The 25,065-nt window shown below is 41.8% G+C and overlaps 1 protein-coding gene across 4 annotated transcripts in view; it reads left to right on the top strand.

Moving 5' to 3' along the window:
• The window catches only part of crtc3 (CREB regulated transcription coactivator 3), a 48,812-nt gene that overhangs the window by 16,474 nt on the left and 7,273 nt on the right, over positions 1-25,065 (top strand). Inside the window, exons 4-9 of one of the 4 annotated variants that reach the window (XM_044356614.1) lie at positions 3,512-3,573; positions 15,483-15,545; positions 18,806-18,909; positions 22,170-22,208; positions 22,311-22,396; positions 24,149-24,198. In XM_044356614.1, coding sequence (XP_044212549.1) covers positions 3,512-3,573; positions 15,483-15,545; positions 18,806-18,909; positions 22,170-22,208; positions 22,311-22,396; positions 24,149-24,198 — 404 coding nt within the window. Of the gene's footprint in view, positions 1-3,511; positions 3,574-15,482; positions 15,546-18,805; positions 18,910-22,157; positions 22,209-22,310; positions 22,397-24,148; positions 24,199-25,065 lie in introns of all 4 variants that reach the window. The other 3 variants (XM_044356605.1, XM_044356623.1, XM_044356622.1) reach the window with 3 other exon arrangements.

Below are 25,065 nucleotides of genomic sequence, written 5' to 3'. Positions count from 1 at the left end.
TGCACCGCTAACTTCAGTTAGCAGGCTAGATAGCTAACTAGCCACTCAGCCGGAGCAATTTGACAGCATGTAAACATACCTGCAAATGTTAACTTGGTCTGGTTAGATGCTGGTGCAGTTCTTAGTCTTTGATATCAAAGCTAACAACACCTTGTCTGTCCATGACTTGTAGCTACAGCGGTTTGTTTATTTTCTCTGTTCTGTACGGTGTAGCACCAGTACTCAGCCTGGTAGCTAACATCAACCAAACACAAACACCAATACGTCCCTCCAGCAGCTGAAAAAAAAAGGAGCTTTTCTGATATTTCCCCCCTTTTAAATATATTTAAAAACACGTTGACTGCATAAAGGTATGAATAAATGTGATTTCAGTTGGACTTAAAGTTCTCCTATTTACTGTGAAATGTAGTTGTAATGTAAAACACACTTAATGTGTTAACTCGGGTGTAGGCACTCACAGGAAGTGAGTCTGTTGTTGTTAGTATCAAAACAGAAGCTGTTTGCCCATTTGTGTGTGGTGTTGGTTTCACACATGTGCATACTGTACGCATGTGTCCTTGCATATAGTCGGTGTGGTCAACATGGTGTAAAGGTCATTGTTGAAAGAGATTGTTGGTGTTGTCGGTGCCAAAATAGAAAGGACTGTCCAGTTAGCTCATGGTCATAAGGTGTGTGTGTGTGTGTGTGTGTTTGAGGGAACATCTCATTATCTCCAAGTGGATTTTATTTATCATTCTTAAAATATCAGCAGAGGGAATGATGAGCACCTGAGTCAGTCCTAAATCTGGTCAAGTTTTTGTATTCTCTAGACTCTCAAGAAAAAAAAAACTGTGCATTTATTTTAGGAGGCATATGTGTGACAGAAGAGGTCAGAAGTCATGGTAGTAAAACAGCCAGTGCAGCATTTCACAGAAAAAACAAGGGGAGACGTGAAGAGGTGCAATCTCACTGTCATATGAGACGGTAGTTAGTCTAACGTTGTTCTACACGGAACAAAAGGTTGCAATCATGAAATATAATCTGCTGTTTATTTGTTATCAGAATCTGTGTTCGAGGCATTTCCTTTGACTTTGCTCACATTTACCGTCATTGTGCGTTTTTTTTTTTTTTTTGTTTGAATACCATGATTCATCGCTATGAATGGAGTAATTGTTGCAGCCAACCGCCACTCCCCAATTTCATGAAAACACATCCAAATTAAGCCTTTAATTTTCTATATTTATAATTTCATTAGATAATAGAATACATATCTATATAGAATTTAATGACATTAAAAGAGAGTTTGGATTCAAATATGTTTGGCTTTTTTGTTGAGTGTCAGAGCTACCCAATTAAAATAATGTGATACTGTATTGATTCACTGATGCCTGTAGGGGAATTCTTGCATAAGCCAGAATAAATGTCAGTGAGTTTTTGTTTTTGCTGTAAGATTTTAGTCGGGATAGCATCCACCCAGGGTCATGTCTCCACATTTTTACAAAACTACTGTTATCAGCACAGTCTAACAGCGCATAGCCCTTCAAAACAGAATGTCTGTTATTATTATAGATAGCGCTCAGATATAGTATCGGCACTAGTATTGAAAATATTTCCAACGACACCCAGCCCTTCTGCCAGATAGGTTTACGAGAAGTAAAAACATTGCGAATGTGGGCCCACAGGAAAAGGTCATACCTCATGTGCCTGTTCTGTGGGCCGTCCCAGAATGCACCGAGAATCAATGGAGCTTATCTGCTGCGGAGAGCGATTTTTAAAAAATGATGACGAGGGAGCAGTGCATCATCTTGAAAGTGAAAATTTCTGGCTTATCCAATCATAGCGCCGTAATTTGAAAATGTCGTTTGTGAGAAATAGAGGGTGATTTTTTTAAAAAATGATTACACTCACACTGCGTACTATAGAGAAATGATAACTCATTCATTCTTTTCAACATACCAGACATACAACTTGAGTGTGCCATCTACAGTTCGGGGGTTGACCCCACCGTTATAGTTGCTGGAAGATGAACCAGTTCAAACAACCAGTTCGACAGGATCGTTTTCGTCTCTTTCTCTGTGTCTAGAAGAACCACAATAATGTCTTCTCTACTTAGTTTGCGGTGGTGAATGTTTAAAAAGGGGCTTATCAAATGTTTTGTGTCGGAGGTGATGAGAGATAACAGGGCTCCAGTCTATGTGCGGTAAATCTGTCTTACTGCTGATAATAATTCGTCCAAGGCTGAAACAGAAACCGTGTAGAGCAAGAGGTTGTCCTTGTGTTGATTGGTCATAATTTTCAACACCCCCCCCCCCCCCCCCCCCCCAAATAAAAAACCACCAGTTCAGACTGGAGACTGATACCAGAGCAGAGGAGCTCGACTTGTAAACACTAAAAAAAAAGAGGGACTGTTGGCAAGACAAAACACCACCCTACTGAAGTCCTGCCCTTCCACAGACAATGCCAGGAACTCTGTCTGCACTCAGCAGTAAATCAAATAATGCTGTCATTGTTTCACTAAGTATTTGAAAAAGGCAGCTCTCTTTGTTCACACTTGTCTCTCACCGCAGTGGAACTTTGATGAGAATGCGCCCTACATTATAAATGCTTTCTTTTCTCTTTGAACACGTTTAACTGTCATCCTGAGTTTTTATCATCATGTATTTACACATCAAGACGAAGAAGTAGACTAAAAGCTTGGACTGACACTGCACGGATTATGCTTGATTTTTAAACCCCAAAGCTGTTAATAATTTTTTAGAATCTGGCTGAAATTTCACCAGATCTGACACCTGATTTTTGCCTAAACGATCAAAGATCTGGCTCCCGGAGGATCGGTTGGATTGCTGGCGTTCTTTCCAGCGGTTCCAAAGTCGAGACGAGCGTTGTCAAAATATGTGTTTTGTTATAGACAGCTTGTTTAAATATTAATGGAGTAACCGCTAGTACATGTCGAGGCTAAAACTGCAGTCTTGACTGCGACTGCTGTGACGTAAAACCGAGCTTAGCTAGCAACAGAACGGACAGATCAGATTATTTGCATCTTCCAGGCATGGGCGGCTCCATATTTTTCTTTTTCTCTTCCATTTATAGTAGAATTGCACAAAGTAATGTTGCACAAAGTAATGCACAAAGTAATGTTTCTACCAACATTGTTGAGAGTAGGGTGTGTGAATAAACTTTCTCTGAATTGTCTCTTGATAAAACCAATCCGGGGTCCGATGCTTACATTCAGTGTAGGCACCATGCTGTTGATCCGTACAGCGTGAGCACTGAAGTCGCATGTTTTGGCCGTGCAGAAAGGCCGATTTGAAGCGTGTGGTGTGAGTTAACACATTGCACAAGAAAGCTTTTATACTTTGCAATAATTTCAAGTCAGATGAGAGATGTGTTGCATTCTCTTTGTCTCACATTTCTTTCTATGTGTTAGTATCCAATAACATAGGAATATGTACATGTTATTGTTATAAAATGCACCTTCTGTCACAGTGATGTTTCTCTATTTGTGCCAAAAACTTCCTTAACTAACACCCACATAGAGAGCTCTCCGTATGGAACGGTGTACCTGTCCCCACCTCCGGACAACAACTGGAGAAGGTGAGTGTAGCTCCTGGCGAGCCGCTGACTGAATGCTTATTGTTTTCTCTTCTTCCTAAAACTCAATTATTTTACAACAGGAACCGTTTCCTCTTTCCAGCCCGTTTCCTCTATCGACTCTCTCTCTCTGCGCCTACCAGTGTTTTTTTTTTTTCTTTCTTTATCCAGACACCAGTCATCTCGCTCATACTCAAATCAGAAACGTATACAGTCAGCGGACGCCCAGAGCGAAACTGAGGCGGCGTGACGGGTGGAGCTGTTGGCCTTAATTGTTTCTGCAAAAATGCATCAAGTGTCAGGATGCTGTGTAAGCCCTCGGGAAACTTCCGTCTACATAAAGGTGTTTGACAGATAGCCTTTTGCATTAAAGGTCATGCCCAACAGCAGTTATCCTACTGTTTAGGGATTTTGTGTTGTCATAGCACCGCTGCGATGTGGTATCTCCAACTTAGCAGAGATTCAGTCACAGTACCTGCTGGAAAACAATGCTAGCCTAGCTGTCCTTGATGTTAGCTGCAAGATCCCTTTTTTTTTTCCAGCTCTGGTTGTGCCTATGTTGAACAGTCAGTGTATTGGTAGACAGCTTTTCCTCAGTGTTTACAAGGGAGTGAATTATAGCCCTGTGATAAAAAGCTCAGCCAAGCTCCTTCCCACTCACTCTCTTTTCAGGCCCTTGCTCTGTCTCCACACTTGTGTTTTGTATGCTGGCTTGGCCGGCCGCCAATCACCCCTGCTTCGTCTTCTCCCATAGCGCCGACACAGACATTCGCCAGGCTCCTTGTCGAGAGCACTATAACAGCTTGTACTGTAGAAGCGAATAAGGCCCACGCCCTCTCGTCATTGTTGACAGCACAAAACAGGTTGGCTGACAAACGTCCTCACGGAGCAACCAGACGTCAGCGCTCTCGGAGTGGGTGTGTTTCTGGGAGAGCCATGTGGCTCAAAGCACAGAACGCAAACTCTTAGGTTTGATATTAAAAATTAATCTTCAGTGGGAATACAAAAATGTTAGTTTATTTAAGTAAATAAGTTAATCTCCTGTCATGATGCCAGGTGCAGGCGTGGCTAGTAGACTAATCATTCATACTTCACATGGAGAGAATCTCTGAATTGATTGGTTGAATCTTTCTGAAGCATAAAACGGTTCAACAACAGGTTTTTTTTATACCCTGTAAAATGACGGGCTACAGTTGTTTGTGACAGAATGATTTTCTTGTAATTGCTATACGTGGTCTCTCTTTGTGGATGTACAGTACTTGCACAGTCTGTTTTTGTTATTGTAGCAGTTTTAACACAATGTCCCTGCTTTTGTAATGAAAAAAGGAAAAAATACATTTTATGTAACCTTGTGAAACGGCACACAATTTTACTCTACTATACCCCCACACGTTCTCATCTCTCCCTTCCCTCGCTTCCACCCTAGCTTCCACCGTAGCCCTCTATATGTGATTGGCATCAGCTCCGTCAAGTCTCTGCAGGCCAAGCCGAGCCTCCTGCTCCAACCTGCAGCAGATTGTTGTCACAGTGTGTAACAGGATAAACTTCCCCCTCAGCAGTGGATTTTGGCCAGCTTTCACTGTCACAGGCAGAGATATACAAGTTTTACCCTCAGCACTGGCTTACCGACTGTGTCTGAACAGACAAGAGCCCCAAAACATGGAGACCCCTCTGTTCAATACCCAACATCTACTTATCAGAGAGTTTACACAAGTTTTCTTTTGGGTTGCATTTTACTGTAGATTATTTAATGAACTGAGTTTAGTTAAGGGTGTGACCAGCTCACTTTCAAAGCAACTTTCTGATTTGATCTAGAGCTTTCCTGCACATATCTGCCTTGCATCCTTTTTTTTTTTTTTTTTTTTTTTTAAGAGACTCAGCCAAGACTAACATGAACAATCCTGGCTGTGGTACTTCACTGTGCTAAAAAAGCTGGCAAATGAACCCTCCTGACCTCCTGGATCTGCCAGGATGTCAGGGGTGAATTAGACTTTTACATTACATGAGTTTAGAGCATATTGAGAGGAGAACGGATGAAGAAGGTAAAGATGACTATTGCATGAAAGTGGTAGGATAGAACTACTGTGGTGTAACAGGAAATGCATGCAGCATTTATGTTCCTCCTCTCTCGATCAGACCCGAAAGCATTTTGCAGAGCACTCTGCAAAATGTGATACCAAGCTAACAAAACTAAATCAGAAGTAAACAGCCTGGGTGTAACTTTAGACAGGGAATGAAATTTTAACTCTCATAAAGATTCTATCATAAAATCAGCCTTTTCACCTCAGGAATATATTGCAAGAGTTTGGTCATTTTTAAGCAAAAAAAATGCAGAAAAACTCATTCATACCTTCATCTCTAGTCAAATTCACTACTATGCTGTACTGCACTTTTAACCTTACTCTCCATAAAAAAGTGAGCACATTACACTGATTTTAGCGACTCTCCCTGTTACTTTTACAATTGATTTTGAAATTATTTTAATAGTTTACAATATTGCAGAACTACTGAAACCACACGTCCCAACCCGTGCCCTTAGGTCCTCTAATACCCACTGCTGCTTTTGCAATACCTGCTCTGTTTATGCACCTAAAATCTGAAACACTTCACCAGCAGAGATTAAAGAGGCGACTTTAGTGAGCACTTTTAAAAGCCAAATAAAAACCTACCTATACAAACTGGCCTTCAGTTAACTTCCTACCCAACATTTATTAATTTGTTTACCGTACAAGTGCACTTCAATGTCCTACTTTCAATCTCTAATTTTAACGTAATTCTTATATGTTCAGCACCGTCAGTTGCAACCACTGTATGAAAAGTGTCATATATGTATTACAGCATTTCTCACCGTCTGAGGGTCATGGACCAAAGACGGCTAAAGCCCAGAGGTTTAGAGCATACGAAGTGAAAGCTCACATGGAAACACGATCTAGAATTTCCCTTTAAAGAACAGGACAATGGTACCATGCTATCATATTCTAATGTAGCAGCACCATCATTTTACTTTCAAAATATGTTGTCAAATGCATATCCTTGTGCAATTGTAGCATACAAAATATATTGGCATTAACCTTCTGATGATGGATAGCTGCATACTTCCCAGGTGTTCTGGGTAGATCCAAGGGTTCAAGCAGACAGACGGCACCAGTCACATCAAGCCACATTGCCTGATGTAGTCTGCTTGAGAATTTTGAAGCGGATGTTTCCATTTCAACCTAGTAATTTCATGAATTATATCATGATTGATGCCCTCACAGCAGCAATATATCACAAGCTCGTCTGTGTCCTGTGAGCTATGTAGGTGGGCAAAAAGGAATGAACTGTACAAAAACTAGTCATGTTTTTACTCCCAGACTACTGACTTGAACTTGTAGCTTTGATAAAGACATGACCCACTGTTGGAGGGGGGAATGAGAAACCAGAGTCTGGGCTGAAGTCATGCCAGATTAGGGAAGCTCTTCTTCCAGTAGCCTGTTGGGAAATCCCATTGAAGAAAATTCTGTTCTTACAGTCCTCTACAAGAGACTTATTGTTGATATACTGATTATGTTTAAAACCATTTTCTTGTTGCCCAGTGGACAGATCAGTGGCTCAACTTAATATCCATCCATGGAAATGGTCTTAGCCTCTTGTGTTGTTGCAGTGAGAGGCAGATTCCCTGCTTGTCTGTCTCAGGGGAGAGTGGGGCGGTAAGTGTTTACAACGCCAACCACATCTGCACTGCATTACCGCCAGTCAGCTCTGGAGAAGAGCCACAGAGCTCTTTAACTGTTTCAGCGCTTTAACTACCACAGCAGTGTGCTTAGCCATCTGCTGTATACCCAGCCTCTCAAGCAATGAGGATTGGTGTATGGCAAAAGTCAGTAAGGCATCCAGTTCAAATCAACTAAACCGGTGAAAGAGATGTGCACAGTAAGCATGCATCTTGTGAAATGTACTATTTGTGAGTGTTTTGGTTACAGTTAGTTCTATTTGTACCGCTGTATGTTTATAATAGGGTAATTCATGTCAAGCTTCCCAGCCTCCAATAGATCAAAACTTAGAGGCAGTGGGCCCGTGCTAAGGGATCAACAGGCACGACAGCAATGCAGGGGAACAGAGCTGTTCACATAGCCTTTAACCGCTCCATGACCAGCAGTCTGGCCAACAGATTTTATCATCTCTCTGGATTTGGTGAGGCTGATTTTGTTTTTTTCCTTTAGAAAAAAAAAGTAGTGATTTCCCAACTTTGTCCATCTGTAGTCAGTCCACCATCTGTCCTCTAGAGTTAAATCAAAGTATAGTGCTTGCTCAGAACTGCGGCGTGTCAAAAAAACATTGCAGTACGATGGTGTCTGGGAAGAGCAGTTCTTACAGGGGATTGGTTCCTGCGGTCCTCAGGCATTAGACCTGAATACAGCCCTGGATGCGTCCCTTCGGAGTCCATCTGCTTCAGGGTCAGAGCCTTGATCCTGTCCCACGCCCTCCTCCTCTTCCATTCACCCATCTTTGGCCTGCTATTCCTATACCAGCCTCTCTCGGGATGAAATCTCAGACAAAGCTCCCTGGAGATTGTGCTGTAGAAAAGTCTTCCAGGGAAGGGATCTTAAAATTTCCTCTTCTCCCTCTCTGGGAGATGTTGTGTGATGATTCATGAGGGATTTTACAGCAGGGCTAGGTGGTCTGATTGCTGCTTTCCTATAAACACTAGAGCCTGAGCGATACTAGTTTTTGGGTTTGATGCAGATACCGATATTTATATCAGCACATGTGTGTGGATATATATATATATATATATATATATTTTTACATATGTGTATGCATATATGCATACACATATATATTTATATATGTGTATGTGTGTGTGTTTTACAATTTCATTTAGAAGATGCTTGTGCCATAAAGCTAAGTTTGAGTCTGATTGGACGTAGGTGCCAACACACAGTGCATAGAGGCAACACATAGAGTGCACAGAATGCATAAAAGCAGATTTATTTATTTTATTTTTTTCAGTCCATCAAGTGTGAAGGTGTTCACAAAAGAGCTGGCACTTTGGTCTTTTCTCAAAGATTGAGAGCAGCTTAGGGCCCTGTTGTGGTACCAGGTGCCTTTTGTTGACAGAATGTCATGAATGGGAGGGAGCATAGACCTGAATGAGGGAGTTCATGTAGGCAGGAGCTGTTTTAGTTACTGTTTTGTAAGCGAGTGTCAGGGTTTTGAATTTGATGCGGGTCGCAACTGGGGGCCAGTTGAGGGATATGAACAGCGGCGTGACGTGCTGTTTTGGGCTGGTTGAAGACCAGCTGTGCCGCTGTTTCTAACCTGTGATATTACGAGAGCCTGTAACAGGAGTTGTGCTGCATGCTCAGACAGGTAGGGTCTGATCTTCCTGATGTTGTACAGGGCAAATCGACACGACCAAGCAATTGAGGCCACCTGAACCTTAAAGGTTAGTTGGTCATCAGTCATGACACCCAAGTTTCGGGCAGACTTTTTGGGCATGAGTTGGGTTGATTCGAGCTGGATACTGATCTGTTGTTGTATAGAGGGACTGGCTGGGATGACAAGGAACTCAGTCTTACAGAGGTTAAGTTGAAGGTAGTATTGTTTTATCCATGCCAAGATATCAGCAAGGCATGACGAGATCCCAGCAGAGACCGTGTGGTCTTCAGGCAGGAATGATAAGAAGAGCTGGGTATCGTCAGCATAGCAATGGTATGAGAAATCATGGGAGCAGATGATTGCACCAAGTGAGGTGGTGTATATTGAGTAGAGAAGGGGACCAAGGACTGACCCTTGAGGAACCCCTGTGGATAAGCCATGCAGTTTGGACACTTCTCCCCTCCAAGATACTCTAAAAGATCTCCTTAAGAGGTAGGACATGAACCAGCAGAGGGCAGATCCTGAGATACCAAGCTCAATGAGTGTGGAGAGAAGGATTTGGTGGGAAATTGTGTCAAAGACAGCTGACAGATCTAGCAGCAAGAGAGCTGAGGACTGACCAGTCTGTGGTTTTCAACCTAGGCTGGGCTGAGTGTAGGTTTTTTGAGCAATGGGGTGACTCAAGCTTGCTTAAATGCGGTGGGGAAAGCACTTGTTATAAGCAAGGAGTTGATGTTATTTGACTGCGGGGTGAAGTGCGGGGGAGATGGTCTGTAGAAGGTTGGATGGCATTGGTGCGAGAGTCCAGCAGAAGTTTGGAGACTTCCCCCTCGGTCAAAGGAGAGAACGAGGAGAGTGTGGCCTTGTTAGCTGGCAGCTGTAGACTGAGTTGGTCAGCCTCAGAGAACTGGTTACTGATGGCAGAGACCTTTATCAATAAAGAACAAGGCAAACATGTCTGCAGTGAGCAGACTGGAGGGCGGAGGAGGAGGCGGATTGAGGAGTCAGTTAAAAGCAGAGAACATTTTCCAAGTGTCTGTAGCGCCATAGATCTGGAAGAGAATGATGCTTGGAGACCCTGATAGTCACTGAGGTCAGTGGGCTCTCTGTATTCACGCCATTTTCTCTTTGCCGCTTTGAGCTCCGTTCTTTGCTCTCTGACTTCAGTGAGCCATGGACTGGGGGGGCTGTTGCGAGCAGGTTTGGATGTTAGAGGGCAGAGATTGTTAAGATAGGAGGCTTGTGAGGAACAGAGTGTGTCTGTAGCCTCATTGACAGGGATTTAGGAGAATTCATTATGAGGAGACATGGAGAGCTCATTGGAAAGTTGAGTCGGTGTGAGGGACCGGATGTTTCAGTGGAAGGAGACCAATTGCGGAGGAACATGAGGATGTTTTGGTAAGGAGATTGTGAATTGAACAAAGAATTAGTCAGGCAGAGGTAGGGGGGGTGTCAGTCAGATTTGCTGTAGAGCAGCAGTCAAAATCACATCAAGAGTATCGCCCACTTTGTCTGTGTGGGGGCCTGTTTGAGGTCAAATAAGAACAGAAGTGACAGGAAGTCAGCTGCTGGGGTTTTGTCAGTATGGATATTCATGCCATGACATGCATCCCATGACAAACCATCTGTATACACATGGGAATACAATACAAGTGACCAACATGAAGACATGTATGACACAGCACAAAATAAGAGGGAGAAATAAAAACGAACAAACCGAAACAAAAGAAAAAAATCAAAACAGCAGCAATAATAAGAACAGCTAAGCATAATGTTGGGCTTAGAATCATTTATTGTGGTACATGTGTGTAGGTAGGTGTGTGTGTGTTTGTGTGGGTGGGTGGGTGGTCTGCATGTTGCCTTTAGAACAATCTGTTCAACTGGGTCTGAAGAGCAGCTTTCTATTTGGAGAGGGGTTTAGCAGGGATCAGGTCCTCTGACTCCACACTGTCCCAAACCAGTCCAGTCCCCCAAATCTCCCACAGTCATCAAGGGCCAGTCCAAGGTGGTCCCATCATTCAGATATGGTTGAATAAAACATAACAAAACATAGATAAATTGTATAAACAAACAAAAAAAAACAACCTTTGAGTAAGTATAAAGCCAATTGACCAATGATCCATTTTTGATGCCCATAATGATGCTGGTGACCAAAACAATGGTTATCCTAGTTGCGGTGGGTAAAGTAGTATTTATATGGGGGGAGGTGGAGAGGAAAAAAGAAGATGCATACATATAATAAATACGAGAAAGGACTTAGCAAAGGAAGGAGGAGGTAGATTATTAGCTTTCTAAATGAGCAGAGTGTTAATGGATGAGGTGTTGAGGGATAAATTGTGAGACAGTTTGGTAGTGAAATGTTGAGTGTATGACGTGTATATGAATGCATGCATATGTATGATGTGGCTGGTTTACTGGCATTTGCTAACAGACAAAATTAAGATTGACATTTATGATGAATGGAATCCAAGTTTTACAAAAAAAAATGTAACATTTGTTTTCTTTTTTTCCATTGATATATGCTCTGTGAGAAGATTTAACCAATGATTGATGTTTACTGTTTGTTTGGTTTTCCAGTTTGTAAGAATGACTTTCTTGGCGATAGCTAGGGCAACCAGTGTGGGTTTTGTGTGTTTTGGTGGAAGTTCAACCGACGATAAATCGCCAAGTATGCGTAATGAGGGAGAGAGGGGAATGCTGCAACCCAAGACTGAGGACAGCTTCTGTGTTACCTTCAAGCAAATGTGTTGCACGAGTGGAGCCATAAGGAGTGGAGGTGGTCTGTGGTGCCTAGAGTGTATTATGAACATTTATCTGTGTTGGAGAGATCCATTCTATGCATTTTATGTTGAGTGATGTGTGCTCTATGGAGGATTTTATACTGGATTAGTTGTAGACTTGTATTCTTTGTCATTTCAAATTAATTTCTGCAGACATATGTCCAGAGGTTGGTGTCAGAGGGGAGAGATAAATCTCTGTCCAGCTTAGCAGTTGGCAGGAGGATGCTGTTATCTATATTGGAGATTAATTTATAAAGATTTGAAAGAATTTTGGTGGATGTAGAATACTTTTACTTTGGCCAGTATGTTCACCACCATCTTCTGGGAGCTGAGGCCATCATTAATGATCGGTTGAAGTATATGAGCACTGTAGCTCAGGTCAGGATTCTCCACAAGCCTCATGCCTTTTACCATGTTTGCACCAATGTTCCATTCCTCAAGCATGGTCAGGATAATCTGCTGATGTGTTCCACTTTTTGGGACCCCGACATGGCCTTCACATTCAACACAACTTGGACTGTCTATGAAATGAGCAGCCAAGCTCATGAGGGCTTCGGTAGATCCAGACCAACAGTCAGTGGTAAAGGGAATGCTGTTTCCTGCATTTTCCACAGAGAGAAGTTGCTTTATTCTTGTTACAACTTGTGAGTGAATTTGGCCCATCAGCTGAGTGCAGAAATGCTTCTCATTTTTCAAAGGGTACCTGGGCTCTGCCTCGGCCAGTAATCTTTTAAAACCAGTACCCTCCACAATTGCATAAGGAAGGATATCAGTGGTGATTGTTTCCATGATCGACTTCTCCAGCTCCTTTGATCTCGGGTCGGGTCGGGTGGGGTCCACTTTGTGGTCTTACCAAACACTTGTTTGAGTGTAGGCTGTGTTGTTGATGATGAAGCTTTGTCTTCTTTGGGCTGTGCTGCTTCATCACGTGTCTCATGATAGGCTTCTTTATGTTTCACTTTAAGATGTGCCCACTAGTTGGTTGTATTTTTCAGTTTGAGGCTGTTTGATCGTTGACTGACAGAGCCTGCACAGATATTACAGATGAGTGTACCAGATGGGTCCTTGGTGAAGTAGTCCCACACCTTAATTCTTCCACCCTCAGCCATCTGTAAAAAGAAAAATAAATAAATTAAAAAGTATGAGACATGAACTGAATTATATATTTGAGCTGGAACCAAACTACTTTGCATAGCATGTTCTATATATTCATTCTAAATAGCTTAATCTTCACTAATGGTGAATTTGTATTTATATTTAGGTATATCAACGTATATACTATACTCTATATATTAATATAATGAGTAAAGTCACTGGCAAAACATTTGAAGTCCTTTCTACTAAACCACAGCAAAAGTTTCAATTTTAGGGGTTCAAAAACACCAGAGTAATGTGGACGCTAGTCGTAAAAGTAGCAAAAATTATGCATTTTAAAACAAAAAGGCATTAGTTTAGATGCATAAATAAGTTCTTTATAGAGTTCTTTTAACTGTAAATCAGGCCAAGATATTCCAGTAGTGTCCCAGAATAAAATATAGACCCGTAAATGTGCGTATGTTCCCTTTGAAAGCACTGGTCAGCATCAGATGTTGTATAATATTCAACTAGTTTACCCCAGTTAACCGTCAGTCAGTCTGTTTGTGTTTCATCTTGACTATTTTGGCTAATAAAGTTGACTGAGCTATTATTCTAGATGTATATTATGTGCTTGTATGATTGTCAAAATTTTAAATCAGTTTCATGTGTTTAATTTAAGAACATTACACCTTTCTGAACAAGAAGACAAGCTGGAAAGAAAAAAAACTCACGGTGGTAACAAACGGAAACAAAATCAGCTTGCAATTGTGTCGGAGTGATACAGTATTTGTTGTGGGATGGGTGGAGTGCCGCAGCTCATCTGCATTCCACAGCCTACGTCGTATATCTCAGGCTAAATAAAGGTTATTACACCCTTCAGTGACAGGCATAGTGGCTTAACCAGGTGATTCGGCACACGTGGAGGGGTTGTCTGTGTTGTAGTTTTGTCTATTTTTACACCGCTCGTCAATGTTACATGAAAGGACATATCAGAGATTGCCCCCTGTTGCACGGCCGGAGACCTACAGGCCTTTAATGCTACATTATGTTGAACTTTTTAAGGTGGTTATAAGCCTTGTTTCATATTTCTGCTTGATAGAAAAGTGTTTCCAATGTTTTTGTAAAGAATAATTATGATGTATTCCTGTGCAAGTCGACATGATCACCTAGTGGCACATAGATTGTGATAATTTGAATAATTGCTCAGTTATTTTGCTAATACGTGTTGTAGAGGGGCCCTGTGTGCAAATCCAGTTTTAATACCTTCCTTAATTATGTTTATGTCATGTTTACATGGTGCATATATCCAAGTATGTTTATGTATCTTAACTAGATGACACGTGGTTGGTTTCTAGGGCTCAAGCTGGCTGGTAGTTTACCTCGTTCTATATACATGGTAATTAAAGGTAACAGGATATACATGAGAGAACATGTGGGAGAAAGGTTGGGGGGTGGGGGGGACATAAACATTATTGCCCCAGGGCCTCATAGCCTGTTGATCCGGCCATGTTGGCCAACATTTATAACAGTAATAATAACATTGTTCTCATCAAGGTAATTGCTGAGATCTGGGACTGCAGTGACATCACAAAAAACATGCGCTGGCACTCGCTGTCAGTGTTACTCCACCCTCACATAAAGCGCTGCAGATAATCTGGCCCAACGTTCGGTTTGTGTACAACCTGTCTGATGGTGTGACTGCTGTTGCTGCTTTCATTCTTCACCATGCTCCCAGATTTCAGCAATTACTTTAATGAGTAGGAGTTTATCTGATAATGATAAGTCAAGAGAAACTGCAGCCAAAAATAAGACCCCAAATCGTGTGTAACTAGAAATCTCCTTTACGCCCGAGCGCCACAGAGCACCGGCTTTGAATTCCTCGCTTAACGCTGAAAAAACAACATTTCCTAAATTCTGTAGATACAATCTAGTAAGCAAGCATTCCAGGAACATGACAACCAGCACGGCTTAACAAAGGTTGTGTAGTGACTAAAACCCCTTTCTCTTTCTTTCACAAATAGGAAGTTCATTCGAGTTCTTTCTGCAGTCTAGATGTATTTTTAGAAGACGATTCGCAACAGCGGTCGCTTCAGTACGCTTTCAGTCTTAAGGAAGAGTCAAGACCCCTTTTTTGCTGAACGCTTCAAAAAAAAAAAAAAAATCCACTTAGTCACTGTTCCCACTCCGTCGTTTCAGGCTCCGACAATGACTCTTCACATCGAGTTGTTTATGTCGTTTCTCTTTCTGGCCAGTCATTTCCCCCAGAGAGCTGGCTGCGTTTCACCGGTTTTCTCCCCATTAGATACGGGGGAGAACGGCTGTTCTTCAGCTGCAGGTTTAGCTTCCAGTAATCCTTCTTCTTAGCACTCCTGTTGTTTGTCTTCCTTTCTTCCGTCTCATTTGTTCTCCCTCTGCTTTTAATTTATTTTGTCTTTCCATTTTTCCTCGGATATACAATGGTATTGTGCTGCATCTGAGTGTGTTTTTTTTGTTTTTTTTTTCCAGGGTCTGTCTTCTTTCAACACATGCACCAACACACACAAATCATTTATTTTATTTTTTTAAACAAGATCTTTTTCTTCTCTTCACAAACTTAAGAGCAGGACTTTCTCGTCCTTCAGCAGCCAGGGGTCTCTTCTTTCACCCAGTAAATTTGTCTGTGGTTCTTTTCCCTCTGTCTCTCTCTCTTTGAAGGGAACAGCAGCCATGGACTGAGGAAAAACGGCCGGGGTTTAGATTAATATCACAACTCAACAGGTGACCCTTGACCCCTCTCTCTCTCTCTCTCTCTCCTCTCTCTTCCCCTCAGTCTCTATCTTCACTGCTTTATCCTTTGCTCACACAGCGGCCGACAATTCCGTTCTTTGTCTTTTTTTTTTTTTTTTTTTCTTTGCAATCGCTGCTGGCTACGTAATATCCTGGTTTCTATCCTTCGTAAATCTGCTTGATTTGTAACATCTCAATAATCCTCTCCTTTCTTTCCCTTTTGAAGCGCTGAGATAGAGGGCCGCAGAGGCTCTTCTAAAGACTCTTACGGTTGATTTATTCATTTTTTTTTTTTCTCCTTGTAGTTTTCCACTCATCTTTCCAGTTTGGTATTTCTGAAACATTAATCAGTAGTATCTTCTCTTTACTAACCCAGCTTTAGGACTCACGGCTCCTTTGCAGACTAACATCCAGGCTCACGATTCACATTTTCTTACTTTCAGCCTTTTTTTTTTTTTTTACATCCCTCTCCAAAGTGCTGTATTTGTAAAGTGTTATTTTTCTGAATTCAATGTCTGGTTTGTGTCGAAAAAGACACAGAAGAGTTCTGATTACATCCTCCAAACTTAATTGTTCAAAATTTACAAAATAACTGCTTTGTTTTGAAAAACATGCATTCTAATTGTTGGCAGTGGTAAACATATACTTCAAAATTTGGGAAAATATGCTTATTTACTGTCTTACCAAGAGTTAAATAATAAGATTATATCAATGACACCTCAGTGTGTTTAACACAGAAGCATCTGATGTTTATCTCAGTGTTGCATTAAGCCTGGAAGCATCGAGGCACAAGTACGTCTGAGGGCCAGTTGGATTTGGTTCAGAGTTTTGAACTTCTCTCCGAGGACAACAGGACTTCTTCTGAGATGCTGTGTGTGGTCACCGAGTCCAGCTGTAAAGAAATGGCTTCAGTGTGTGGGCTGACTGCTTTTCAAAACAATAGGAAGCCCTAAAACCAGTCAGTTTTCTACATAAAACACACATGCAAAGAACCTGAGTACCACTGGAAATTTTTCTATACCAGCGCTGACTCGATGCCAGAGTTTGAGCAGAACCATACCGTCCTCAATCCTTTACTTTAAGAGATATAAACATTTTTTTCAGCAAAACCACATGATGCCAAACCTCTCAAATGCTGACTGGTCTAAACAGCAACAGTATAAACTATTTCACTGTATAAAATACAGACTCAATTTGGTAAAATAATTATTTAAATCAGCAAATATATAATTAAAGAAGAAGTAAACAAGACTACAAACCTGATTCAATCATCCTTTGCCAACTTTTAGTTAGTGCTCTGGCTGACACCATTCTGTTGATGTAATGTAGCAATGTTAGCTTTTATTAGCTTTGGTCATCAGTCCCACATTTTGATCAGATTGAATATTCCCTATTTATTACATTATATTTAATATGTAGCATTAGGTATGTGACACAATTACACCATTTACACATTTAAATCTGTCCAGAGAGCCAAATAAAATTCTTAAGATGCTTTCAAGGATAAATTAATTGGCTTCATTGACAGAATAAAGTCAAACCGAACAACTTTGAAAGCATCAAATTCAGAATAAGTGTGATAACAACAATTGGCTACAACGTACTAGAAGGAAGTAAGAATGACGCATGAAGGGAGCCATCGAGGTTTAATGGAGAGCACTAGAGAAAGCTCTCAGCTGGAGTGATATAGGGCTCAAGAGTTTGTGTGGGTTGGCTCGTGTGTGTGTGTGTGTGTGTGTGTGTGTGTGAGAGAGAGAGAGAGAGAGAGAGAGAGAGAGAGAGAGAGAGACTGGTGTAAGTGTGTGAATTTACAGTTCACATTGAACTCTCTCTCTCTCTCTCTCTCTCTCTTTTATTATAGAGATATTTACAACTAATAAGACAATGAGTCACATGCAAGAACCACTCATAAGAGCAGATTTGTTCTTAAACGGCACATGTGAGTGATTTAAGAGAATCTGTGGCTTCTTCTCTTACTTATAAATTTCTCCGATGAACGAACAAAATCCATGATTGGTCCAGACCTGTCCATGAGTCACGTATTAACAGTCTTTCTCTCTCCGCAGGGCACAAAACACTAATTTGACTTGAATTTGGGGTTTAAATATGATACAGAAACTAAATTAAAATATATGACTAAAACAATCGGCATAATTTATATTCTGTTCATCATGTTATTATCATCATCATCATCTGTGTTTGCCAATTTACCGAGGGTTTTTTTTTTTTTTTATAGATTTAATTATTTTGGCACAGCAGTTTATAGCTGCCTCGGGGTCTTTCTGCAGCTCTCTGTTCAGTATTATCTGGTGTTGCTGTTGCCGACAGTCCGCCGTCTCTCCTCTAACATCTCTGTTACTGTCACATTCCTTTATTGCCTCCCGTATTAACTTACGGAGCACTTCGCTTTAGCATCTAACTCCTTTATTTCTGTCACAACACAGCACCGCTCTTGACAACACACCGCCGGCAGCTGCATTAACATTTTCTAAATGTTTCCTGTCCTCTAACACAACCACCGACTCAGCTACGTTTATCTGCTGATTTTATGAAAACAGGACTTGAAGTAATATATTTAAAAATGAAATGATTTTTGGGATGATGATGATGAAAGAGAGAAAAGAGAGTTTGGTGAATCCAATCAACACTTGTACGAGAAAACCTCACAGAAAAAAGAGAATTAAAGGTGATGAATATGAGGATTTTCTTGCATGAGGCCCATTATTTCATATTAAATCATCTTTAGCTGTCAATTGTAATTTGATCCTGATGCTGAATATTTGATATTTCTTTACTGAAACAGCTGGTGGCCAAATTTAGTATGGAATGCATTCCTGTAAAACCTATTCCAGGTAAAAGTGGTAAGAATATAATCTTCTGGTATGATAAAAGAGTTGATCTTCATGTCATGTGGAGAACTTTCATGGATGAGAATCTAAAGCATGTATATATATGAAGTGTTTTAAGATGATAATCATTTCATCACCGAGCCGAAACGTTTGTGTTCACATCACAGACTGATTAAGATTTAGCGGCGGTGTTGTTGTGAGGGTGTTGATGTGTGAGGTCAGCGTGAGCCTGGCAGATGAATGCAGCCTGTGTGGAGGCAGAACAGGAAGCAGAATGACTCACTGACCTTACGGCCCTGAGAAATCTCTCTGCCTCTGTCCAAGGTGCTGGAACATTTCGCATAATTTTCCCTCCTTCTTCTTCTTCTTCCTCCTCCTCCTCCTCCTCCTCCTCCTACACAGAACCAACTCAGACTCTGCTCTTCATACGAGTGCTATGAACCCAAACCCTCAGGACCCCTTTGGCATGAACCAGCAGATGGGTCGATGTCCCCCCCAGCGTAATGGTGAGAGTAACATACACTCATAAATAATGTGTGTTTGTTTGGCTGTGTTTTAATGACAAAATCAGCTCAATATGAATTTTGGTGGATAGTTTCTTACAAGAGATGGTTTTGTTATAATGTGTCCTTCAGTCCCAGCAGCTCATGGAGGCTTGTATCTCACATCATGTCCTTAAACTCCATCTGTTTAGTTTCATTTTTCTGTTTTCTATGTGCATAACTGCCCAGTTTAAACCCCGGTGCAACTATTATAGCTAATTTGATAATCAAGTAATCATTTAAGTCATTTTTTAAGCCAAAAATGCCAAAAGTTCTCTGATTCCAGCTTCTTGAATATGAGGATTTTCTGCTTTTCTTTGTTTTACATCATTGTAAACTGAATATCTTTTAGTTTTGGACTGTTGGTCAGACAACACAAGACATTTGATGTCATCCTCAAGGACATAATGGAAATGCAACAGACATTTTTTAATGTTTTCTCACATTTTGTAGACAAAACAATTGATTAAACAAACCTGAAAATGAATCAATAATGAATATAGTCAGCTGCAGCCCCAATAAAAAGTGTAATCCTGTATGTTGGTGCTCAGCAGAAACACTGTAAAGCGCTTTGGATAAAAGCCATTTACCATTTAAAGTAATGTATATACGTTTCTGCTCAACTTGAACTTTTATTAGGCTGAAGTGCATGTACATGTGTTGCTGACCTGATGTGACACAAACTTGGATCGAGAGTGAACGACCATAAAGAGCAGAGGTGTAATATTCACCACCAGCACAGGCAGGAAACAGCCTACGGAGACTAATCAAGACCTACTCGAGTATGGAGATGTCACCTCTAGGATTAATCCAGCACGTTATACTTTTATAGTCGAGGTGAAAGCACAACTATTAAAGCACAGAGCTCACATGTGTTTTTCAACCTCTCATGGTCACATTCAGTATGCGGGCTGCTCCTATACAAGGCCCATGTCATAGTAATCATGCTAGTTTATGGTGTTTGTGTTTCTGTTCCTCTGGTCATTTATTAACAGAGAACACAGTCCAGCCAGCCAGCCAGCTGTTTTTCAGACCTGCAAGCTACTCTCGAGCTCGGTTACACAAATCACCATCCGTCCTTTGTTGGTTTTAAAATGTTCTGTTTATACATTCGTAATCGAACAATGATTGGTCCAAAGAAACAATCAAACCCTGAAGACGAAAGATTCATCCTCCTCCTCCCTTTTCGTTTCGCTCTCCCCGGGTCCCTTACGGTGCCTCTCTCTCTCTCTCTCTCTCTCTCTCTCTCTCTCTCTCTCTCTCTCCTGGGCTGTTTCCATCCCAGCGTCCAGGGTGTTTCTGACAGTGTTTGTGGCTTTTGTCTGATCTCAGCGCTGATGAAGTGCGGAGTGGATGAGACACCGGTGCATTACCGCTCGCTGTGTTTAGCCAACAAGTTTAAACAGGATATTGCTTTAAGATCGGGGGGCCAAGTGTGAGTTTCACATACAAACAGAATCGACACAGTGAAGAAATATGAATCACAGCGTGTTGTGTTTAAACGGTTGACCTTAGACCCGGTCAGAAACGTGGCCCCGTGTGTGTATTTCATGCTTATGATTGCTCTCTGTTGCACCAGCATCCCGTGAAACTCTCGCACATGGCTGCAGCTATTTTCAGTTACGATCCATCTACCAAAATTTTCTCGATTTTGATCCATCACAAGTTCTCAGAGCCCACAGGGATGTCTTAAAATGTCTTTATTTGTCTGACCAACAGTCTAAAACCCAAAGATACTCAGTTTAACATCACAGAAGCCACAAAATATTCCAATTTAAGAAGCTGTAACCAATTGATTTTTTGCTGTTTTTCAAAATAGTTTCTGATTAATTTTCTGTCCATCAGCTAACTGTTTGCATTGCCTCATTCAGTGCAGAGCTGCCAGCTGACCTAGACTGTATATCTAAGTAAATAATTACATTTCCCCAAAGGTGACCTGGTCTGCCACATAGTGTATACCTCACAGTCCTCCCGCATAGCCAGCCTGCCGTATAGAGTCCAGCAGCACATACTACACATAACTGCACAGGCTGAATATCCTTTCCTCTTAAAAGAGGCCGTGACAGCGAACCGGTTCACGGTAGGGGAACGAGAGACGCCGCCTCACCGCCTCACCCACTCTACCGTCTCAGGAGCCCCGTGAAGCCCCAGGGCTCTCGTTGACACCTCTTCAAGGTTTCAGTGGGTTTCAAGTGGTGTTAAGCTCCGGCTGATTAAAGAAGCATCTAACTAGGAATCACAGCGATGAGTCACCCCGCCGGGGTGGAAACACTTTAAGCAGAGAGGAGTTTCAGCTGCGCGATTTCTCCTCCGCTAGTTATTGTGAACGGAAAAAAAAAAAAAAAAACAAGCCGCATCAGTCAGAGGAGATCTAACGTTACTTCTGCAGCTGACGGGCCCTTTTGATTGCTGGTATGCTCTGGCAGTAGGCAGTAGGCAGCTCTTTTTCTTAATCCTGTGCGTTTACAACACACACACACACACACACACACACACACACAGACACACAGAGTGCATTACATTCTGTGTGTTATCCAGCCAGGGACACAAGCCAGCTATTTTCCATCCCAGTTGTCCTGTTTCTGTCCCAGTAGCAGCCTCTACCAGCAACAGCAACTAGACACCTTTCGAAAAGGGAAATGAAAATTACGCCTCATCGTCCCATCTGTTACGACGGCCGTAAAGCCGCCTCGCAGAGCGAAGCGGCCTCTGAGAGAAGGAGAGCTAACGTAAGAGAAGTTTAGTTTTAAGTGTGAGCAATGAGGAGACATCAGGAAATATTTTCCTAATAAGTAATAAAGGACACAGGAAGTGTTATTGCTCAACACGTGAGTAAGGCACGGAGTAGATAAAAGTGAAAAGGAGGAAAAGACAATGTATGTCTCAACCCCCCCCCCACATAACTCTCCCCCCCTTTCCCTCATCTCTCTGACTAATAACATGATGCCAGATGCCCAACTGTTATATTTCTGAAACTGCGCAGTAATTGCGGAGCGTATCCCAAAAGGGGTCCGTTACTATCCGAAGGACTAATTATCACCCCAGACACGCCTGGATTCAAAACAGCTGGTTAATATTGAATATGCTCTAATGTTCCTCTGCCTTTTGTTTTATTATGTCTTTCTTTATTTCTCCATTGATCATCCCTCCCTCCCCCCTCCCCCCTCCCCCCTCCCTCCACATCTCTGTCTCTCTGTTTGTTTCTTGTGGAGGCTGGCACGCAGCTAGCGTAAACGAGGCAGAGGTGGACGGATCTGGAGACAGTGAGTTGAGCCGTTTTCCTTTCAGTGATCATTCAGAAATGGTTCGCATCTGTTTGTCTGTGGAACACATGCTTTAATTAAAGTGCACCTTCCTCTCCGCAGTCTTCTCTTTTCCCACCCTGCCTAACGAGGAGAGTCTAATAGGTGTCAGTAAGCCCCTTCCCAAGCAGCTGTGGGAGGCCAAGAAGGTGAGACTGTTTTTTTACTTTTTCTTGCTTTGTCGCCATGCCAACGACGAAAACTCCAAACTGAGCGACTGTAATGTCGAGACAAGACTGCACAACATCTGTATTTTTTTCCTTGTTGTCAACAAATCTCATGTGCCAAACCAAACCAACGATAAATCGATGTACTTACAAGTGTCGTCTGTGTGTATCCAAAGCCTCATATATCTTATTCCTCTGTGCCGTAGACATGTTTTTACATGTTCTACATGTTCTTAAACAATTTACAATGTCTGGGCCAGAGTCTGATGGATACAACAAGTATGAATATATGTTTGAAGGAGGAGGAAGTACAACAGAGATGTACGGAGAGGGAGAGTCTGAGGGCAACAGCCGACTCTGAGGTACTGTAGCTTCCTCCAGCCGTCTACAACAAAACACAGGATCCAGAGGGACATCGTTCTATTTTTATTGTATCTATAATCGTGTTTTACGAGCATTTCCACAGTCGGGTGCAGAGCCAACTTCACACAAGTCGAAAATGAGGTGGAAAAATAGAAATTGTTTACAATATCGACTATGTTCCCGCACATCTTAAGTGGTGTCTGTCAACACAGAACTACTCTCCGGAGACTGAAAACGTGATCGCTGTTATTAGTCTTTGGAGTCATTTCTAAACAAACTAACCAAACTCTTAATGATGAAGGAACATGTCACCCAGCAGCAGCGGTGTGACTCCCTCACATGTTGTTAGTAGTCTTTGGAAAACAATGGAGGTCTACAGAGGAATAAGATACATCAGGATTCAGATACACACACACAATACTTGTTAGCATCAACTAACTGTTGGTTTGTTTGTTGACGATAAGAAAAATATAGAAAATCTCCAGCTTTATCCTGTAACGTCTTGGGAGACTGGTCACTATTAGGTGATTGTGGCGCCTTAAATTCCTGTTGTGATTTGGTCGAAGCACATCAGACTACTGGTTGAACCAGTCTGTCCTGCATGACCAACAACAACGGAGGAAATCTTGCATGTTGTCGAACTAGACGTGAAAATCTGACAGACTAGTTTTTGTTCCACACACGCAGAATCAATTCTCTTGATTTGAAACGACAGATCATAATACCGTCCGACGGTCATTTTCACTCCCGACAATCAATGTCTGGATACGGCGGATCCCAGCGTTAGAGGATTACATCCTACCGGGATGCACCAGTGGTTCAGACTCAGCCAATCCTTAAAGGAGGTCATTACCCACAGAGATGCACCCGTCTAATACTTAGAATCAGTACCAGCGCTCATACTGACCGCATCAAGCAGATCGGTTATCAGCCATTACAGGATTGATCCACATGAAATTCTTTATCTATCTCATAATAAGAATTTTCCACAACCGTTTACATTAACTCACAGTCACACCGGCGGCCTCATGTTACCTCCTAAAATAAGGTTCCAACAGGGAGGAGGTGCACAGATTTTAAATAGAGAGCACTGGTATCTAATTTAATCTTCATATTGGCAGATATTATGTTGAGATATCTGGAGAGAAAAAAAGTCAGATCAGTGCATCGCTAATTAGAAGATGGCACGAATCCCGGCAGCAGCCACAACGCTGTCTTTGTTGTCGATCCTGTCCTTAATGCTTTAATACTGTTATATCCTCCATCGCCAGAAAGCCTGGAAACAATATGCGTGTGTTAAGATTAGCGAGGAGTGTGAATGTATTTCTCAGATAATTTGTGACATAATTGTAATTTTTTTGTGTGTTTCAGGTCCAGACTCTGGCATCGAGGCCTAAATCCTGCGAAGTGCCTGGAATCAAGTACGTCAAAGGATCAAAAATGTGTTTTTTTGCTTATTTGAACATGTTATTCCATCGTATCTGGATCGTTGATGTAATTTCACACAAAACATTTTTTATTGCCACTGTACCCCCCAAATCAAATGGCTCAAAATAGGATACAGGTGTTTTCCATTGGCCGCAGCCCGTCAGGAGACACAATGGAATCCTAGAAATGAAATGCCGCACATCCCCACCTCATCAAACAGGATGTCTGTGTTCCTCTTTACACCTCCAGCCCTGTTTAAAACAAGAGGAACAGAGTTGTTATTACAATCAGATTCCACCGGCTTTGTTTAACAGCAGTTTGCAAATACCATTGTCTTGCCATCGCGGATGACCTCCGGTGTCATGTCATGATTTACAGGCAAACGGATGTCTCCATTTTTTTTTTTTTTTACTTGCAATTCCATCGCTTTAGAGCAGCAGTTTTTCCTCTCTGTACCGTGTGGATCAAGCATAGTTTAGTGCATCTATTGTTGTCATACAGAAAGCAATGCAGTCCTCTAAATAGCCTTAAGAGAACTGAGATTCCCAGAAAGACGCCTCTCTCGTCTAATGTGGAAATCCGTGATTGATGTACGGAGCGATGAATAAAGGCAGAACATTATGACCCGCGCAGCAGCAGGCGCCGAGCGGCCTCTTATTTCATTGCTTTTTTTTTTCTTTTTCTGACAGCAAAGACACGTGTGTTTTGTTTGTTTGTGGAGGCAAGCGTTTGTTCATTGTTTTGTGATGTGCCAGTTTGTGTGCATGGGGGGGAGGGGGGGTGGGGGTGTGTGTGGGGGGGGGACAGACAACAATGAGTCACAGTCGCTGCTCATACGCTGTTAAAGCAGCGTATGAGCA

The sequence above is a fragment of the Thunnus albacares genome, chromosome 1, assembly GCF_914725855.1.
Source record: "Thunnus albacares chromosome 1, fThuAlb1.1, whole genome shotgun sequence".
Lineage (NCBI taxonomy): Eukaryota > Metazoa > Chordata > Actinopteri > Scombriformes > Scombridae > Thunnus > Thunnus albacares.
This window is presented reverse-complemented; position numbering and strand designations above follow the sequence as displayed.